Genomic DNA, 21,782 nt, shown 5'->3' with positions numbered 1-21,782 from the left:
CGACCCTGAATTTTCGAGATATAGAGGAAGTAATTCTAAAACTGAAAGAAGTAACACTGGGAGTCAGCTAAATGCTTCATATTTCTTCAAATTAAATCTGAAATCACAGCATGCCGGCTGTCTCTTAGAGACCACGTTGGTCCTTCACTTCCCAGCAGGGAGCTCACAGTTCCTGACATTCTCTATGAATTCCACGAAAGGTCGCCTTATATTAAAATCCTTTCTTTTTTCCTCTGTGTAGACGCCAGAATCTTCTCTTCTCCTTTTATGTGTTTTAGGTGCTGCTTGTCTACTTGTCTGCAGGCTACTCCCACTTCAGAGAAATCTCATGCACGTGTTAAAAACACACAGGTCTTTTATATTTATACAATGCATACAACTGTCAGATAGCATAAACAACATGCCACAAAAGAGCTGCAGTGATTCTTTTTCTTCACACCTCACTGCAGAAGAATAATTGCATTGTCACAGCAAAAATTAAATGCTCCTTCTGCTTTAAAACCTCCCTTTTATTTGACTATGAGAGTTGTTTTATATGAACTGGTAATGCCCTACCTGATGTGCAAATAGCTTCCTCCTGCCTCTGTAAATGTTATCTGCGTGCTCATTGAATTCAGCCCTCTCAGCTCAGCTGAAAACCCGAGCCTGGAGAAGCTTATTGCATTCTGTCCCTCTGAATTCTGACTTTATGTTCCTGGCGGACCTGTTAGTTCACCAACGAAATGCCTCACACCGTGTGCCCAAAGGTTCAGCTTTGGAGCATTAATGGAGAGTTTGGTGCCGTCACATTTCTTATTCAGCTCTAGTGAGTGTGTATGTGTGTGTTGAGGCTCTGGGGGATTATTTCTTCCGTCTCTCAGTGGCAGCATCCACAGCTGCTATGGTTGTGCTAATCACCTTGTTTGTAACTGTTATTAAAATCAGGCAGCCCTGCTGGTGCATGATACGGTATCGTTAGCACGCTGGGAGCCCACTGGGAGCCTTTCATATCTCTCACCAGCCTTAGATGTAAAATGGGATTCAGGCTTGACAAACGTTGTGTTCAGTCCTGAGGTCCCCAAATGCTCGGCTTCACTCTGCCAGTGGGCTGTGATTGGTTGATGGAAAGGCTGCTGATTGGCCAGTTAGTTGGCTTGCCATCCAAATAGCTGTGTTGAATTTGTATGCTATAAAAATCACTGGGTGTGTAATTTTGTAGGTCTACTATTTTGCAGTTTGTTTATAAATTGTTTGTAAAGCATTTAGTGACCCTTTTAATTTGCATGATTTATGGTGCGGTTACATTTAGTACATTGTTTTTTTTTTTTCCTTCATTTTTGGCTTCAGAACAGATAATTAAGCCTGAGCCTGGTTTAATACAGCACCATTTTTCTATGCTTAGTTGGATGTAGGGCATCTAGAACATTCTCATACAAAACAAGAACAAGATAATGGATCACATCCAAATTCATTTTCCCATTACAGCTAATAATACCTTTTATAGAGCACCTCTATTGATCTGTCCAGCAGAAGCTGGCTGAAAGAAACTCTGAGGCATGGAGTTTGTACTTAAACCTGATAGGTACCCTGGGAAATTGCATTTCATGTTTAGGACTGTCAGTAGATTAAACATTTTCCATAATATGCTGATTAATTGATCAAATTGATTGCAGTTAAGCAAAAATGTCAATATATGTTTATAAGAAAAATGCAATTAAGATTAATTAAACATATTTGAGACTTTTTTTGACCATGTTTTATTGATTTTTTAATCTTATTTATTTATATAGCAGTTTTATTGCAGTTATGTTGAAGTCAAACGTTTACATACACCTTGCAGAATCTGCTAAATGTTAATTATTTTAACAAAATAAGAGGGATCATACAAAATGCATGTTATTTTTTATTTAGTACTGACCTAAATAAGATATTTCACATAAGAGATGTTTACATATAGTCTACAAGAGAAAATAATAGTTGAATTTTCCTCCATCTTTTCACACTTTTCAGCTATTACGGAAGGTTCAAACACTTACTGATGCTTCAGAAGAAAGCACAATGCATTAAGAGCCAGGGGTATAACTTTTGAACACAATAAAGATGTGTACATTTTTATTATTTAGTACTGCCCTTCAGAAGCTACAGAAGATTTTTCCATTTGAATTTAAAGTTAAATTTACCCTGATCTTCAAATTCAAATTCAAATTCTGTTCAAAAGTTTTTGCCCTCTGGCTCTTAATGCATCGTGTTTGTTTCTGAAGCATCACTGAGTGTTTGAACCTTCTGTAATAGCATGAGTCCCTCAGTTGTCCTTGGTGTATAAAGACGGATCTCAAAATCATACAGTCATTGTTGGAAAGGTTTCAAATACACAAAAATGCTGAAAAAAAACAAAGAAATTGTGGGACCTGAATTGATTTTTCTGAATTGACAAACTGAACAACTATCACTAAACAAACAAAACAACACAGTATTAAGAATCAAGTGTATGTAAACTTTTATGTAAACATTTTTATAAATTCAACTATTATTTTCTCTTGTGGACTTTATGTAAACATCTTTCATGTGAAATGTCCTATTTAGGTCAGTACCAGATAAAAAATAACATGCATTTTGTATGATCCCTCTTTTTTTTTTGGTAAAATAATGTACATTTTGCAGATTCTGTGTAAACTTTTGACCTCAACTTTTTTTTTCCAATTGCTGGTTTATGTAAATGCGTCAGATTGTCAATTGTCATTTCTCCACTTTTTTATTTAGCATCTCAAACAGTGAGCAAATTTTACATCAGTGTGTCAAGTTAAAAACACTTCAGTGATTCAAAGCAAATCCCAAGTCCCCTGCGTTTATTCCATTCCATTCAGTCGCACACGTCTAGCTGTTTTTGAATGCAAGAACACATTCTGTGTCAACAGCTAATTACTCATTCTTTGCTACCTGCTCTCAATAAGTGTGCTTTGTTGGAGTGTGATGTCTGTAGTAGTAGTGGATCACAGGACATAATTACATGTATGTTTTTAACACATTTTGTATTTTTAGAAGTAATTGTAAGTGTCACTCCATAAGACATCAAGCTGCTTTAAGGTAATTTGACATAGATGTGGTGGTCATTAACTAGACCTTTAAAAACACTTTTTTTCTTTAACAACAGCCACAAATCATAAAAGCACAATAAAGATGGTTAGCTAATACATGCCATCTCTATAATTTTCACTGTAGGCAGTCTGTTTGCACAAAACCAGTGTAAAATAAGAATTACAGAAAGTAGTGAGTAATATTGTTTTATAAACTGAACCCCAAAATGTATCTCAATAGCATATCTCATCTCAGTATATGAGTGCATCTGTCCACATGGGTGAAATTAGAGACCAAATTAGGCTCAATAAGATAAAATTGAAAAAATAGATTTGCTAATGACTCCAGTTTTAGTGTTACATGATCCTTCAGAAATCATTCTTATAAAGCCTGATCTCATGGTGAAAACGTACCTGTGGGAACATTTTTGCAAGATGCGAAATATGTACCGCTATGTACGTTTTATGACAGATTCAATGTGAAATGTCCACTGAGTGGCACTAAAAGAGAAACAGATGAATGTACATATGGTACATTTTATGTGACGTTGGCTTTGTACGTGTCACACAGTTCTGACTTGAAATATCCATTGAGCATAACTAATGCTCCATGATGTTTTAAAATACCGTACCATCTGCACTACAACTAACCTACCCAATAGTATAAACAAAAGAGCATGTGACGTAAAAACACAGTCACAAGCATTCCTTTTTAGCTTGTTTTTCGATCTGTCATCTTTTAGCTGTTTCATTGTGAGTCATGTATTTTACGAAATTCGTAATTAAAGATTACGCTTCCTAAATCCAATTCCGTGCCAGCATTACAATAATGCAAAAAAAGTCATTATTGAGCTGTAACTGAAAATGATTATAAGTGTTGCTGTTTTACCACCTCTATTGTTCATTTCTGTTGAAAATTGCAGTGATATGTACAGTTGAAGTCAAAAGTTTACATACACCTTGCAGAATCTGCAAAATGTTAATTATTTGACCAAAATAAGAAGGATCATACAAAATGCATGTTGTTTTTTTATTTAGTACTGACCTGAATAAAATATTACACAAAAAAAAAGACGTTTACACATATAGTCCACAAGAGAAAATAAAAATTGAACCTGTTCAAAAGATCACATACACTTGGTTATTAATATTGTTATTACCTGGATGATCCACAGCTGTGTTTTATTTTGTTTAGTGATAGTTGTTCATGAGTCTCTTGTTTGTCCTGAATAGTTAAACTGCCCGCTGTTCATCAGAAAAATCCTTCAGGTCCCATAAAATTCTTTGTTTTTTCAGCATTTTTGTGTATTTATACCATTCCAACAATGACTGTATGATTTTAAGATCCATCTTTTCATACTGAGGACAACTGAGGGACTCATATGCAACTATTACAGAAGGTTCAAACACTCACTGATGCTTCAGAAGGAAACAGGATGCATAAGAGCCAGGGGGTGAAAACTTTTGAACGCAATGACGATGTGTACATTTTTCTTATTTTGCCTAAATATTATATATTTTTCATTTAGTACTGCCCTTCAGAAGCTACAGAAGATACTTTCATGTTTCCCAGAAGACAAAAGAAATAAAAATTTTGCCTAAACTTCCATTTATTATCATCAGTGTTGAGTGTTTTGTTGTTGTTGATGAAACCATAATATATTTTTCAAGATTCTTTGATAAATACAAAGTTCAAATAGGAATTTTTGAAACATTATAAAAGTTGCTTTCACTTTTGATCAATTGAATGTTCTTTTTAAATAAAAGTATTCATTTCTTTTAAATAAAATCTTTAAAAAATCTTTTTGAGATGAATGTTAAATCTTGAATGAAAACAATGAACTGCTTTGCCGCAGCTTTTTTTTATTTCAGAACTCCAGTATTTTCCAGTAAAGTTAAAACTCTACAAAAGCTGCTCAGCAGGGTTTGGAGTATAAATGACTATATAATAAATACAATGAGATGACACCATGCGTAACATATTTCCATAGTTTTTTTTTTTTTTCTCCTCCAGCTGTGGCAGTATCACTATAATTAAACTGATTAATTGTTCAGATTTTATCTTCTCAAGATTAACAATCTAACTCATTGAATCTGCAAATAATTGTGCGGTCCTGTTAAATAGCCTTGTCAAGGGTGATGGAAGATGCTTATCTCAACATGAAATCACTCCCCACTAAAACCAGAGGAGAGGCAACACACTGTTATTCCGCAAGAGGAAAGAGCAGCCGGCTGCCCTAAAAACATCACACATGGACTGCATGACATCGGAAGTTACAGATGGAACGCAGCAGCTGTGAGCTGCAAAATCATTTAGGACTGTATTTTGTCAGGGGGTGTTATTTTCCCCAAATAATTCAAATAATTAATGAATACATCATGTTTATGCGTTCATTCATTATTTGTGACAGTTTTAGTGGTGTTGTGTCTAGTCTGCCTTTTCATTAGAAATTGATTGTTGCATGAGTTCTTTCATTGTTACAGTATAATCTGGAGTAGAGTGTACTGTTTTGCACTTTTGTCACCGTGCAAAAGAAAAACTAAATGAAAACAAATGAAAAGTCTTTATTCAGTGTGTGGACAGCAATTTCTGTGATTGTTATAATCTAGCCACAGCCATCTAAACTGAAAACACATTGCAAAAGCATTGTCATTTGTGAATGTCAGTTTGAATTTGTTAAAGCTTTTCACAATATTTGAAATAAAGCAGCTTTCCGTCCCACGCATTTTAATTACTAATCAATAGAAAACATGCATTCATACTACATGCATACATAAGCAGATGAGCAGAAGTAAACCAGACAAATGTTTTTTTAATGCTGTTAGATTGGTACTTACAGAGCCAGTTCAAGCAGTAATGGTAGTGTTAGATAAGGGACTTTCATTAACCCCCATATTACTCTATCAAAATGCAGCGTATCAGTTGCTCGACCTCACACCTCTGTGATTCATGAGCGCATTTGAGAGGAATAATGTCATCGAGAGGTGAAGGACACATCGCCAGGGTTAAAATATATTAAATTAAATGTTTTATTTCAGAAGAGAGAGCATATTTTGAATGTAGAGAGCAGAGACACTACATATACACTGCCGTTCAAAAGTTTGGGATCAGTACGATTTTTAACGTTTTCTAAAGAAGACTTTCTGCTCATCTAGGCGTTTATTTGATTAAAAATACAGAAAAAACTGTAATATTGTGATATATTATTGCAGTTTAAAATAGTGGTTTTCTATTTTAATACACTTTAAAATAGATTTTATTCATGTGATGCAAAGCTGAATTTTCAGCATTATTACCCCAGTCTTCAGTGTTAAATCCTTTAGAAATAATTCTGATATACTGATTTATTATCAATGTTGAAAACAGTTGCTTAATATTCTTTTTTGTTTTGTTTTTTGGAACCTGTAATACTTTTTAAAGATTTTTTTGATGAATAAAATGTTACACAAAACAGCATTTTAAGACTTTTATTTAAAAAAGGATGAGTTAAATGGATAAAACGTGATAGTAAAGACTACATTGTTAGAAAAGATTTATATAGAATAAATAAATTATACTTTAAAGTATATTAAAATAGAAATCTGTTATTTTAAATTGCAATGATATAGTTTTTTCTGTATTTTTGATAAAAATAAATGAGCATGAGAAACTTTTTTTTAAAAACATTAAAAAAAAATTGAATGGCAGTATATACAGTCAAGCCCAAAATTATTCATACCACTGGCAAATTCTGACTTAAAGTTACTTTTATTCAACCAGCACCGGAAATGGCACAGGCTTCTCCCAAAAGATAATAAGACGATGTACAAGAGGCATCATTGTGGAAAAAAATATTGCTCATCTTTTATTTACATTTGAACAAAAAGTGGCATGTCCAAAATTATTCATACCCTTCAGATTTTTTAAAGTGCAGAACGTCTTGTATTTTTTAATAATACTTTGCACTGTAGCCACGGGAACTTTACGGGAACATAGCCCTTTCCTGACTTGTACTGTAAGCAGCCACAATGCGCAGCCACAGGTCCTCAGTGAGCTCCTTTGTCTTAGCCATGACTGTCCACAAATCAACAGCAGAGAGCTTCTGTTTTTCACCTGTTGAGTTGATTAAAACAGCTGTTCCCAATGAATCAGGGTAATTAGGATGCTTTAGAACAGCTTGGACTATTTGGAATGGCATAGAACTTTGGATTTTCCCATAGACTGTGACAGGTTGCGAAGGGTATGAATAATTTTAGACATGCCACTTTTTGTTCAAATGTAAATAAAAGCAATATTTTTTTCCACAATGATGCCTCTTGTAGCTCGTCTTATTATCTTTTGGGAGAAGCCTGTGCCATTTCCGGTCAAAAAAAAAAAGCTTGCTGGTTGAATAAAAGTAACTTTAAGTCAGAATTTGCCAGGGGTATGAATAATTTCGGCCTTGACTGTATATACTAGACAATGATGAAAGCAAAAAATATTTTTGAAAAGTCTCTATAGCAGGTAATGGTATTCTATAGCCTAAGGACATAACCAGTGCTAAACATGGACATTTGCTATTTGTTTAGATTTGAATTCAGGCTCTGTGCACTATATCTATTTTTTAACACCTCATTTTATTTTGTTTCTGAACTAGTATGAATGATTAAAATGTTAATAAAGCTAATAAAGCTTTGCACACTCTAAAGGAGCAACAAAAAATAAAGTGAAATAAATAATATTATTTATGTGTGCACACTGTTACATGTTATTCAGTTGGCTGAAAAGCACCATATGATATGCCTTAATGGTTGGTTCCAGCGAGAGTATGATTTTAATTGTTTAATGCTCCTTTCACACTGTTTAGGCAGGTTGTGAAATGTACCATTCACAGTTTTTGTTGTTGTTGTTTGAGGCATATCTACACCTCCAGATTGTTTAAAAACTAAAATAATAAATCAAATCATGCAGCACATGGTAGTGAGCACAGTGGCAATTTAGCAAACACAATCTAAACATCAGGCATCAATGATTCTTAGCATACTGTATGTTAATTAGCTAAATTTGCATTCTTCCTCACTCTGTTTAAATTTTAATACAATGTGCACTTTGAATAATATATATGCCTTGTATGTTTTTTATTACTTTTTTTCTCAATCCAGAACGTTTCAAGACCTTTCCAAGCAGACGGAGATGAGCTACGGAACAGTGAGAGACTCTGCTGTGTTCGAGTATTTCAGGGTGAAGGGCACGAACCCCTTGGAGCAAGACAGCACTTTCGCCGAGCTGTGGAGAACTATCAATAAAAATCAGGGACAGGATAACTCTGTGACCTCTCCTGCTGAAGGCATCCGCAAGGTATCAGACACACAGTCCTGTTACAGATGGGAACAAGTCCACATATGTAGCTGAATCAAAGGTTTTCGAACTGCCAGGGACCCTTAAATACCAAGGTGTCTGTTTAATTTTTGTATAAACAGAACCAATAAATACATTTATAATGTTACAAAAACATCATCCAAGATGTTCATGTCTTTCTTTCTTCAGTCGAAAAGAAATAAAAAATTTTGAGAAAAGCATTCCAGGATTTTTCTCTGTATAGTGGACTTCAATGGGGATCAGTGGGTTGAAGGTCCAAATTTCAATTTCAGTGCAGCTTTAAAGGGCTTTACACAATTCTAGCCGAGGAATAAGGGTTTTGTCTAGTTAAACAATTGTCATTTTCTACAAAAAAAGAAAATTTATATACTTTTTAACCACAAATGCTCGTCTTGCACTAGCTCGACTACACGTATTATGTAGTTCCGTAGGAAGTACCACCGGAAATACCGACCCATTGTTTGCAAAGCAAACGTGCAAAGAAAGTCAAACGCCCTTAAAAAAAGGTTAAATTATGATTACGGACAATTTTGAAGAACTAACCACACATGATCTTTCCAACGTGATTGATGTGTGAAGTCATAGATGTGCATCGTAGAGCATTTAAAAAGAATACACTTTTTGTTTTGAAAATGAGCAATTGTTTAACTAGATAAGACCCTTATTCATTGGCTGGGATCTTGTAGAGCCCTTTGAGGTTGCATTGAAACAATTTGGACCTTCAACCCACTGATCCCCATTAAAGTCCACCATATGGAGAAAAATTTTGACTGAAGAAAGAAAGACATGAATATTTTGTTTTGACATTTTGGAGTAAATTATCAGTACATTTTAATTCAGGTGTGATCTTTTAATGAGTTACTGTTTTCAGTCAAATTAAAAAAAACAAAACATATTTATAACACAAGTTAACACACATTAACAGTGATAGCCCAAACAATAAATTTAGTAACCAGTAGGTTAATTAGTGCTTCTGACGTAGTAAAAATTGCAGTTCTTGTATATAATAAGTTATTGTTTATATCTGCATAAACAGCACCTGAAACAAAGGATATGAGGAGTTATTATTATACTGAAACTTTTCAAATCAGCACCAGTTGTGTTAATCAAAGTGGAGAGCTGTCCATGGTGCTGAATTTCTGCTGTGTAGTGATTCGTGAGAGCTGTCCGTGGTGCTGGTAAGAGCTTTTCTGTACACTACCATGTGCATGGTGCTGGCTGGCTGGCTATCTGTGGCTCTTTGTAATCCAAAGCATGTCTCGCAGAACACAGAAAGAGCCCATCAGTAAATTGCAGTCTGTTTAGATTTTCAACAGGACGATTCTGGCATCTTGCATCATTAAAGAGAGAAAAGGAAATGTACCATGCAAGTCTGACAGAAAACATGAGAAAACTGCTTTAGAATTTCATGATAAATATTCATGGCTCAGACAATGTAATATCCAGCCATATTGTGAGAGTCATAAAAATTATTCATATGCTGCTGAATGCATTCATGTATTTGCGCTCGTTTGGTAAAACTTTCAAAGTCACTTTGTATACAAACTGTTGCTGATGCCAAGAGAATCTTTAAGACACTTGATAGCCACATCAAACCCTTTGATAAAACTTCAGAAATTGCAGCTATTACATTTCACAGCACGCGTTATTGCCACATATCCACTGGCATGCTTTTTGCAGGAGGCATCACCAGGCCATGAATCTCTTTATGAGTTTTTCAGCCTCGTTACATAACTGGCTATTAAGCTAACAATTCAGCAGGCTCAGAATTGATTTCTTAAGCAGAATAATGAAAAGAGATAAGACACAGAGAAATTGAGGCCTGTACGGCTGCACCCCCGCACTTTGGATGCTGTTGAATAATCCTATTGTCAGGCCATCCATGCTGAAGTGTTTAACTGCCAGTAATTGCCCAACAGATCCACATATATATACGAGTGTTTCTTCAACTATGGCCACTTTTGTCCCTGTGGACTAGAAAATAAATTCTCTTACAGGAAGCATTTCACACCCTCACTAGTTTAATGAGTTTGCTAAAAATGTCCATAGCGTATGGACATTTATCACTGAAGAATTTTGTCATTTTTATGTCACTTTTTACCCTAAAAGTCATGAACATTCTAGGTGGTGGAAATGGGGCCAAAACCAATGGACAGTTTAACATCATTTAAGTTTTTAAAGTTTTTGGAAAAGTCTGTTATGCACACCAAGGCTGCATTTTTTTTTAATCAAAAATACAGTAAAAACATAAAATGTCAGATATACATAGATTTTTAGTGTCACATGATCCTTCAGAAATCATTATAATAAGCCTCAATATCAATTGATAATAAAAGCACCAAATAACCACATTAGAAAGATTTTCTGACTGGAGAATGATGCTGAAATTTTTTTGTCATCACAGGAATACATTACATTTTAAAATATATTATTCCACCTTTGATTGATTTGATATCAATGCTTTAATAGGTTGAGAGTATCCAAATCCTCCTAATGGATGTACACTTGAAAGACAAACTGTAAATATCATTTCAGGCAGTGACGGATATTGTAGTATTTCACAAAGAGATAGAGACAATTTCATGTTTATATGGAAGAGCCAGGAGACGGCAGCTTCTTTGTCATTTCTTCTCTGACATCCTTTTTTTTCCCTTTGTACTTGTCATATGAAAGTTTGTCATAACTGTGTGGCTGCGATAGAGCCTGAGTTTAAAAGAAACAGAAAGGAAAGCGGACGTGTGTGCGGCTTTATTTAGTGTGGTGGGGGAGGGGGAAAGCCATTTTCCCAAGAGACAGAGAGAGAGTGAGAGAGAGCAAAATCTCCTGAAAAAGAAAGCGGGGGAGGCTAGTTTCCAGAGAAGAAACAAGTTCAAAGCCATCTCATGACTTTCAGTGAAATATAAACATCTTTCATTTTGAATGATGTCTGTGACCTGTCTGACAAGAGCTGAGTGACTGAAAGGAGAAGCTCTCCGTCTCAAGATAACCTCCGGATGTGTTTACGTTACTATTATCAAAAACACAAAACCCTGCCGCGATACATGGGCAAATTAAACACTGAACCGTGTGTGCATGTGTGTGCTTTCTCTCAGGTGAAACGGGATCCGTACGCCTTCCTGTGGGACGTGGCGGTGTTAGAGTACGCCGCCCTGACAGATGACGATTGCGCACTGGTGGTCACAGGGAACAGCATGAGCAGCAAGGGATACGGCCTGGCTCTGCAGCACGGCAGCCCCTACAGAGATCTCTTCTCGCAGAAGTGAGCGAGTGTATATGTGCAATATGATCAGAAAGACCGATACAAGTTGTTAAAGTAGCTGAAGGATAGACACCATCGTTTCAATCATTTCAAGTCAATATCAAGCTCCAAAGCTTCGCAAACATCCTACTGCATGACTGTGATGGATTGTTTCCCTTTTCCTTTCATCATCTGTCCTTTCTCTCATTTACATTACATTTATTTCCTTGGCAGACGCAGTCTTGCCGGAGAACCCATGAATCGTGTTGAATCACCAGTGTCTCCTTCTCAGAGCATTTATCTTCATTCCCACCCATCCTTTCTTCTCTCCACTGGCTTTAAAGCACCTCACCCTGCAGCCCTTCATTTGTTTGACTATAATTTGCATTCATATTTTGAGCTCCTACCGACGCTCCACTCACATACTAATTAGCTTTAGGGAGGTAAGCTCGCCGGCAATTAATAATTCACATATCAGGAACATCGGGGCCTCGAAATGCATTTTCATGAAGGATCCTCTACAATCACCTTTCGGTCTGTTATGGGGAATTAGAATCAAACATGTTTTAAATTAATACCCAGGACGATTGCAGTTGAACAGACTTTATTTTTCAACCTTTGACATTTTCTTTTCTATCATTAGATATTGACCTTTTCCTCTGGATTCTTTACAAATGCGGCCGCTTTCTGAACGTCTGCTGTATTGAAATGAATAACTACTAAGGAAACTTGTCCATGAATAAGGAGAAAGCAAATTAATAAGACTCTATAGCAAATATTCATTGCCACTGCTGAAGTGTTTTTTTTTTCAGTGTTTTGCAAAGTTTGTTTGTTATCTCTGCTTCTTAATTGAGGAGATAATTGCTTCTCTTTTTTTCTTTTGAAAAGTAGAAATATTATTTTTACGTAATTTGTTTTTTGGTCATGTTCTGTGACCAATGAATGTAACACAGGGGTCGGACAAAACTGACCATGGAGCCACTTTACAAAGCTAGCATCCATGAAAGAGCTGCTGTTGCTTAAAAGTTTAATCACAGACACCAATAATAAAATGCAAGAGATGTTGTCTATTCATAAAACCTGGACAGTTGGAGCATTAATTAGTCACCCTCATGTTGTTCCAAACCTGTAAGACCTTTGTTCAACACAAATTAGGATATTTTTGATGAAATCCAAGAGCTTTCTGATCTTTCATAGACAGCAATGCAACTGAAACTTTCCCAGATCTAGAAAGGTAGTAAGGACATTGACAAAATAGTCCATGTGACATTAGTGGTTTAACTGTAATGTTATGAAGCTATGAGAAAACTTTTTGTGCGCAAAGAAACTGAAAATAATGACTTTATTCAACAATTTTTTTTCCTTCACCACCATTCAAGAGTATCACAACACGTGTGTTTCAGTTGCATTGCTGTCTATGCAGGGTCAGAAAGCTCTCCAATTTCATCAAAATTTCGTAATTTGTGTTCCTAAGATTAACAAAGGTCCTGCGGGTTTAGAACGACATGAGGGTGAGTAATTAATGACAGAATTGTAATTTTTGGGTGAGAAGCCAATTCCAGCATCTTTAAAGCAACTAGCAGATGTTTTTTATAGACAACATTCATCTGGAGATTATTTAAAAGCTGTATGAATCTATTCTAAGACATCTAGAAGCTATGAAGCAAAAGGTAACATCCACATTCAGAAATATTGCTGATGTCCTAGATTTTCATATTATTTTGTCCAACCCCTGTATTTGCCTCATTATCACCTTTCAGCCATATTTTGTTTTGAACTTCCCTCTGTCCTCTTGTAGTAAAGTTCAATTTCAGAATGTATGTTTTTTTTTATTATTCAAATGAAAGCGGTGATAGATTCATATCTCAGTCCTTCTAACAATCCGCTTTCCTTTTCACTTTAGGATCCTTGACCTGCAGGAGAAAGGAGACCTTGACATTCTAAAGCAGAAGTGGTGGCCGCGAAAAGGTCGCTGCGATCTGGACAAGCACGCGGAGCCCCAGCCGGAGGGCCGTGCCCTGAGACTGCACAGCTTCGCTGGGGTCTTCTGCATCCTAGCGGCAGGGCTGCTGCTGGCCTGCCTGGTTGCCGCGCTGGAGTCATGGTGGAACGGGCCACGCTGCCAGCGGGCACAGCCCAAAGAGGTGACCCCACAGGCGGCCAAACTACGGCCAACCCCTGCCCACCGCGCCCAGGACTGTACAGCCACTGCCACACTCTACTTTATGGATCCAGACGCCACTGACGCAAGCCCCGATTTAGTCGAGCTCCAGTACACCCAGCTATAGGTGTGACCATTAAGAACTTCCTGCCTCCCATTTGCTGAAGTGTTGCCAAAGAGAAGGCAAGAGGGAAGGGTGAAGGGGGAGGGAAACACTCAAGAAAAGCATAAGATCATCAAAGAAAAAAAAAACAGATCAAATCATCATAATAAAGAGATAGTTCATCCAAAAATGAAAACCAGTCATCATTTACTCCCCTTCATGTTGTTTCAAAACCGTATGACGAATTTCCACCGTGGAAAACAAAAGAAGATATTTTAAAGAATGTTTTGAATCAACATATAGTAATCTACTCTAAAAATCATTCTTTTTAATCTTATTTTTGGGTCATGGTTTTATTTGTTAATATCAGAAAACATCTTCTATTTTGCAATATTTTGAATAATTTCTCACTACTTTGATGTCCTTTTTGGACACAATGGTTTTATAATGGCCCCAAACAGCTTAAAAGTTCTTCTAAATATCTTCTTTTGTGTTCCACAGAAGAAAGGGATTCATACGAATTTGGAACCTCAGAAAATGATCACAGTTTTCTTTGTTTGGATGTACTATCGCTTTAAGTGGAAATAATGGCTTTTGTATTCAAACCCATTAGCTCTGTGTTATGGGCAACTACACGTGTAGTTCCATTCATTTAATAGTTGTTTCCAAGTAGCTTTCTGCATACAAACATCCCCAATTTGCAATATCAGTCCATTATTCTACTTCTGCTGCTTCTGGTTGTTAGGCAAAGGTTGTACCTGGATCCCTAAACTAAAGTGTGTGCAATGAGAATAAGCCAGTGACTTATTGACTCATGTTCAAGTGTTTTGCAGTTACTCTTCCGTCCTTGTCTCCTCTCCTTCTCTCTTTTCCCTTTGGTGATATCTTGAGCCGAGGCAAGCACGTTGGTGAGAGCAACAGCTCATAAACCACATATTATAGTTCGGGAACATTGATCGTCGATAACATAATATTAAATTTTACAGACATTGTTGAATAATAACGACCAGACGTGAGTATTATGACTACCATTTGTCAACTGCTTGAAATTTGACCGGATTTGAATTAATAGCACACGAAGAGATAAGAACTTTTACTGGCTTTCAGACTATATTGCTTTCACCAACCTTGTTCTCGCTTTAAGGTGCTCAGTCTGCCGTATGCCTGTACAATTTGAGTGTTTCTTTTTTATGTATGGTTTTGTTTGGTTTATGATGCACTGTAAGAAGGGAGTCATTGGAGCTCTGGCAAGCAATAAGAACCACACCATAACCAACTTTACACATTTTACGTTTTATATCCCTCTCTGTGTCTTCTTATTGCAATTATATGCCAATGTCCAGGCAGTCACAGGTTCTCTATGGTCTCATACAGGACACTAAGGGCTGCACTCTGGAGATGGCATCTGGGTCATTGGCATATAATGAAATTGCAACTGCTGCAGGATGCACACGGGACGTTTGGCCAGAGAGAGAAAGAGACTGGGAAGACACGCAGGCTTTTTACACAGGTCAGCCGAGACCTGAGCAGGGATACCTGTCAGTGGGGTGAACAATAAAATGTAGAGTCATTTAGAGGAAGGACAAGCGTCCTCCTAGAGCGGGGTTAGGCCTCTAAATCAATCAGATTATATATATGTGGATGTGGGTGGTGCGGTAATTATGTCTCACTCATGCAAAGAGAACTAACTGATGACAGAGACCTGGGCAGAGTCAGAGACATTAATTCATCCATATTGTGTGGATTAATCAGTACTTTCTGTTTAGAGTGATGATTTTATTCATTGAATCTCTTTGCCAAAGCAGCACTAACAGGAATCCCACTGTGTGCCTCTCCATTTCGCTCTACATACTCATCAAATTCATCATCTGTTTGTCATCCATCAGATCACCCATTCAGTGGCCACACTGATGTCCCAAAATATTGCAATCTGGAATCCAAAAGGAGATTGGCCTCCAGTTGTGTTGTTTGTCACGGCTGTAAGTGCCCCAAATTGGGTGTATTTTAATGGCGAATTAATGCATTTTTAATTAGAGCCACATTCAGACTTTTTCTTCTACAGCTGCATGAGCTCTGCAGTAATTATCTCTTCATTGATCTTATGACTCAGAAGCATAGTCTCATAATGTGACACCTCTAATTACCCATAGGCGGTACAAAACTGTAGAATATACAGCTGATTCGCTTGTATCGACTGGGCTAAAGACCTAAGACCTCTGCAATTGAGTTAAAGAAAGGACCAGTTCAGCCAAAAGTAAAAATTCACTCGCTCTCATGTCGTTCCAAACCTGTATGGCAAGTCAAAAAATCTGACTTTTTCTGTGTTTAATTTCTATAATCTGGTCCCTGGTGCATCTACCAACCAAGAAAACATGAAAAAGGACAACCTAGTAACTTTGTTTTTGTAAGCCAATTTCTCTGCAAGCATGTGAAAAAATGAGCCGCTCAGATTTCGCACCCCTAGTGACATAGGAAGGGGATCTTAATATAATAGCCCCTTAATCTGCATGTTTTCACCCACGGCACCACCATTTTGTTTTCGCAAGTCTCAACGATGTACCAGTTCTAACCTTTACAGATATAACCGACTGTGTTTTTATAATTTTTGTGTGTTTTTAACATAAACTTGGGTGTATTTTGGTAGGAGCTGTAAAGGCACAGCTCTATTCTGGAAAAGGGGTGGGGAGCAGCATCTAATTTGCATTTAAAGATACATGCACGAAAACAGTTTCTGCTTCCACTCAAAATATAGTCAGACGTTTACATCTTCCTTTCAGAATCTGAAAATGTTATTTTACCAAAATAAGAGGGGTCATACAAAATGCATGTCATTGTTTATTTAGCACTGACCTGAATAAGATATTTCACATAAAAGATGTTTACATATAGTCCACAAGAGAAAATATTAGTTGAATCTATAAAAAAGTTTACATCCCTTTGATTCTTAATACTATGTTGTTGCATGAATGATCCACAGTTGTGTATTTTTTTTTTTGTTTAGTGATAGTTGTTCATAAGTCCCTTGTTTGTCCTGAACAGTTAAACTTCATAATGTTCTTCAAAAAATCCTTAAGGTACCACAAATTCTTTTGTTTTCCAGCATTTTTGTGTATTTGAACCCTTTCCAACAATGACTGTATGATTTTAAAATCCATCGTTTAACACTGAGGACAACTGAGGGACTCATATGAAACTATTACAGAAGGTTCAAATGCTCACTGATGCTCCAGAAGGAAAAAAACATGCATTAAGAGCCAGGGGGTTAAAACTTTTGAACAGATTGAGATTTTTCTTATTTTGCCTAAATATCATATTTTTTCATTTAGTACTGCCCTTCAAAGGCTACAGAAGATAGTTACATGTTTCCCAGAAGACAGAATAAGTGAAATTTACCCTTATTTTCAAATGAATGCACCGTGTTTCCTTCTGAAGCATCAGCGTTTGAACCTTCTGTAATAGTTGCATATGAGTCCCTCAATTGTCCTCAGTGTGAAAAGATGGATCTCAAAATAATAGTCATTGTTCGAAAGGGTTTAACAAAAATGCTGAAAAACCAAAGAATTTGTGGGACCTAAAGGATTTTTCCTGTTTAAGACAAACAAGGGACTTATTAACAACTATCACTAAACAAAAAAAACAAAAAACAGCTGTGGCTCTTTCAGATAACAACAGTATTAAGATGTAAACTTTTGAACGGGGTCATTTTAATAAATTCAAACATTGTTGTATATATGTGAAAATATATTCAGGTCAGAATTAAATAAATAATAGCATGCATTTTGTATGATTGCTCTTATTTTGGTCAAATAATTAACATTTGGCAATTTCTGAAAGGGGGGTGTAAACTATTGATCCCAACTGTAGGTATTTTTCAAAATGATATCATAAATTTCCAGTGGGGTATTTTGAGCTGAAAATTCACAGACACATTCTGGGGACACCTGAGATTTAATTCAGGTAAAGCAGGGCATAGTAGGTGCCTTTAAAGTATGTTGGGTCCAAAATAATATTTTGTGTTCCACATAATACAGGAACAACATGAGAGTGAGTAAATGATAACAAATTTAATTTTGGGGTGAACTATCCCATTAAAATTGAATGCATGTATTACTGAACTGACTTGTACAAAACAGAGAAGACGAACAGTGAGTAGTCCTGGATGTTACGGTTATCAGTGTTGAATGAATGCTTCACAGTATCGAGTTCACCCTCCTCACTCTCTTATGGAGGATGCATGGCATGAGAATTAAATGCCTGTGTGGGAAAAAATGTAAGCAGTTAGCAGCCTGTTAATGTTGGCTTGATTCTTTCATTAAGTGGCACACCACGGCATCACTGGCGCATGACCGAAGCTATTTCACGGCGGTGCGTATCAAAGAATGAAGAAATACCCCTTTCAAGGCTCCTCCGAAATAAGCCCGAAACATTGAGGCTCCAAAGCATGTGTTTGCAATTCAATTTATGGCCCATGTTTCCCAGCGCTCACTCTCATTTGCATCATTCGTAACTTTCGGATATGCAGCTTTTTGAGCATTTGAGTAGTTCAGTCCTTTTGCTTGCTGGAGCGGGTGGGAGACGAGATGGATTTGATTTTATTTTTATGAGATTATTCCGTGCTGTCAGTAGTACGTCATGTAATTGGTATCATTAATCAGAGCTGATGTGATTGTTGCAGCCCCCGGTAAACACCTTCTGCTCTTTTTTTGAAAGATTGCGCGCACTTCCACGTTGCTTTCATTCACATTTGTTCTTGCTCCAGTGCCTGTCCACGTTGCATTTCTCACTTCTTCTTTCTTTTCCCCCGTTTTCCACCCCACAAATCAATTCCCGCCCTTTCATCTTTTCCCTCGCCTCGGACTCTGCCTCAATTTCCGTTTTTCTTTGTCATTCCCAGGACAAAGAGATGAATCTGGAGCAGGTTCATCAGCGTTTGAGTGGGCTGATGGAGGACGACCTGGCACACAAGCAGCTGCCAGGTCAGTCTCTGGAGATCTCTGCCCTGGACATGGGCAGCATGCGGCCACAGCAGAGCTCCCAGGAAGCCATGAGAGATTTCCCCCCTGGGGGCCTGTCCGTGACTTCGTTCCTCCAGGAGGGTCCTGGGGTCGGCCGCGTGCCCGGACGGAGCCTTCCCCTCCCTCTCAGCAGTTCCACTCTGCCACCCTCCATGCGCTGCAAACACCGGGCACCCAACGGAGGCCTTTTCCGCCAGAGCCCCGTAAAGACACCTATGCCCATCTCTTACCAGGCAGTGCCCGGGGGACCCATCCCAGAAGCCATTGATCCAAGCCATGGGACCTCTATTTGAGCCGAGCGAAAGACTGCCAACCAGCCGATCACAAAAACCGGGTTTGGACCAGGTCTGGTTGCATTTATACAATTAACATACATACAGACAAAGTACGGAGATCTCTTTTTTCAGTCCAGATACATACGACTGTGAGACGCTGACTTTCCTTGCCTGTACATATTTGTATATACCGAGAGACAGCAGTGAAGTCAAAGTGTATTTTGAATATTCATGATTTTTTGAAGTTGAGTTTAAAAGAAGTAATTACCTACAATACAGACTGTTTGAATGGCTTTGTAAATTTTGTTCTAAAATAAAAATGAGAATTCCTTGTGGATGTTTTCTAATTGCCACGTTTAAAGATTTTCATTTGAAGTCGAAGAGATGGGGACAAAACAACTGAAAGAGAAATCTGTAAATCTTTTGATCTCCTAATTTTTTTGTCTAATATAAAAGAAGCTTTAAAGAGAAATGAAGCAGAGAAACTGCAGGATTGTGGAGGCAGGTTTGATCCCAGGGAACAAAGTTTTAGTAGCAGCTCTTCATCATATACTCATAGAGTGTGTGTGGAGGCTGAAGCTGTCTTAGCCTTTGACAGCCGTGTGTACAAAATCATCTGTAGAACAGCATACGAAACACGCCTTTAATATCAGATACATTCTAAAAGAGACGTATGTACATTATATGTACCTGAAATTCTACATACTCATTTGTAATGCCTACATTTGAGTCTTTTTTATAGTGTACTCTAAACAGAGAGAGAAATATAAACATATCAATATTAACTATGTCGCTTCTCTTTAGTAGAAAACTGAACAATATAAAAATCTTTCTTTATCCTGTTCCTGAAACCAGTGATTTTAACATGTTGAAGGAAAATCACTGTGGTGTTTGAGATTCTTTTGGTTATAAAATAAACTCTTTTGCACCAAATTGTTTATCCACTTAGTGTTTATTCGTATGATTATCTTTTAAAAATTAAAATAAGGTTGAACTCACAATAACTGCATTTTTTTTAATATAGGTAAATTTATAAATAAATGATTGTTCATTTCTTCGTGATACAATTTCAAGTTAATTTATAAAACTTGGAATGATGAAAATGTATTACATCGTTCAAATGTTTGGGGTCTGGTCAAAAGAATGAACAATTCTTATACAGCATCTATTAATTTTAGTTCATGATAATTTCAGCATTTACTAATGCATTATTAAAATTACAAGTTGTGCTTGTTAACATTAGTTAATGCACTGTGAACTAACATGAACAAACAATGAACAACTGTATTTTTATTAACATTAAAGGAGTAGTTCACTTTCAGAACAAAAATTTAAAGATAATGTACTCACCCCTTGTCAAGATGTTCATGTCTTTCTTTCTTCAGTCATAAGGAAATGGTGTTTTTTGAGGAAAACAATATAGGATTTCACTCCATATAATGGACTTCTATGGTGCCCCCTAGTTTGAACTTCCAAAATGCCGTTTAAATGCAGCTTCAAAGGGCTCTAAATGATTCACGTGAGAAGGAAGGGTCTTATCTAGCAAACCGATTGGTTATTTTCTAAAAACATTTACAACTTACTGAGTTTAGAGCCCTTTGAAGCTGCATTTTGGAAGTTCAAACTTTGGGGCACCATAGAAGTCCACTATATGGAGAGAAATCCTAAAATGTTTACTCAAAAAAAACATAATTTCCTTATGGCTGAAGAAAGACATGAACATCTTGGATGACAAGGGCGTGAGTACAGTATCTGTAAATTTTTGTTCTGAAAGTGAACCACTCCTTTAACAAAGATTTAACAAATAGTATAAATGTTTTGTTTATTGTTTGATCAATTTAGTTAATACATGAACTAATGTTAACAAATAACACCTTATTGTAAAATTTTCCGTAATAATAATAAATGTTTCTTCAACATCAAATCAGCAGTGACTCTGAAGAGTGTAGTAACGGCTGTTGAAAATTCAACTTTGAAATAGAAAAGTGTTATTAAATCATAATATTTCACAATCTAACATTTAGATCAAATAATTTGGGCCCTGGTGAGCATAAGAGACCTTAAAACATTAAGCAATCTTACCAACCTCAAACTTTTGAAAAGCAATGTATTTAGAAATTAACATTAACCAAGAAATAATTCATGATGCCCAGTGCCTAATTGACAGATTGATCGATAAAGAGTGATATATTTGTACCACAGTGCAGTTCTTCACTGTCAATCATATAAATGTTTTACCCATTTCATTAAGACTACAACCAGTATATTAAGGGGATAGTCATAAAAGATGAAGCGATGTCTTGCGGAGTTGTGCGATGCCCCTAGGCTCCATCTTCGAAATAATGTTCCATACCTCAAGTACTAATAATGATCAACAACTGACATTCCCCTGTGGAGCAAATCAATGCAAGCATTAATTATACAGTTTGTTTTCAGATAAACTCTACATGACTATTGATTTTCAGAATCCTCTTGGTGTGGTGTTAGTCAAAACCAAGTCTTGCTTCTTATTTTCCACTAATGAACACAACCAATCAGCAACTCAGCTGGACCAGCTGATTTATGCTCCTCACTTTGTCACTAAAGCGAACTATCAGAT

At 36.7% G+C, this 21,782-nt stretch overlaps 1 protein-coding gene across 1 annotated transcript in view; it reads left to right on the top strand.

Annotated features, from left to right (window-relative positions):
- grid1a (glutamate receptor, ionotropic, delta 1a) overlaps window positions 1–20,000 on the top strand; it is a 154,380-nt gene extending 134,380 nt beyond the window's left edge. Inside the window, exons 11-14 of the mRNA XM_073826752.1 lie at window positions 8,175–8,370; window positions 11,484–11,650; window positions 13,533–13,773; window positions 18,788–20,000. Of these exons, the coding sequence (XP_073682853.1) occupies window positions 8,175–8,370; window positions 11,484–11,650; window positions 13,533–13,773; window positions 18,788–19,201 (1,018 nt within the window). The 3' untranslated portion in view covers window positions 19,202–20,000. The remainder of the gene's footprint in view (window positions 1–8,174; window positions 8,371–11,483; window positions 11,651–13,532; window positions 13,774–18,787) is intronic.
- The last annotated feature ends 1,782 nt before the right edge of the window (window positions 20,001–21,782 follow it).

This window comes from Garra rufa, chromosome 21 (assembly GCF_049309525.1).
Source record: "Garra rufa chromosome 21, GarRuf1.0, whole genome shotgun sequence".
NCBI lineage: Eukaryota > Metazoa > Chordata > Actinopteri > Cypriniformes > Cyprinidae > Garra > Garra rufa.
The sequence above is the reverse complement of the archived record's forward strand: the minus strand, read 5'-3'. Positions and strand labels throughout refer to the sequence as shown.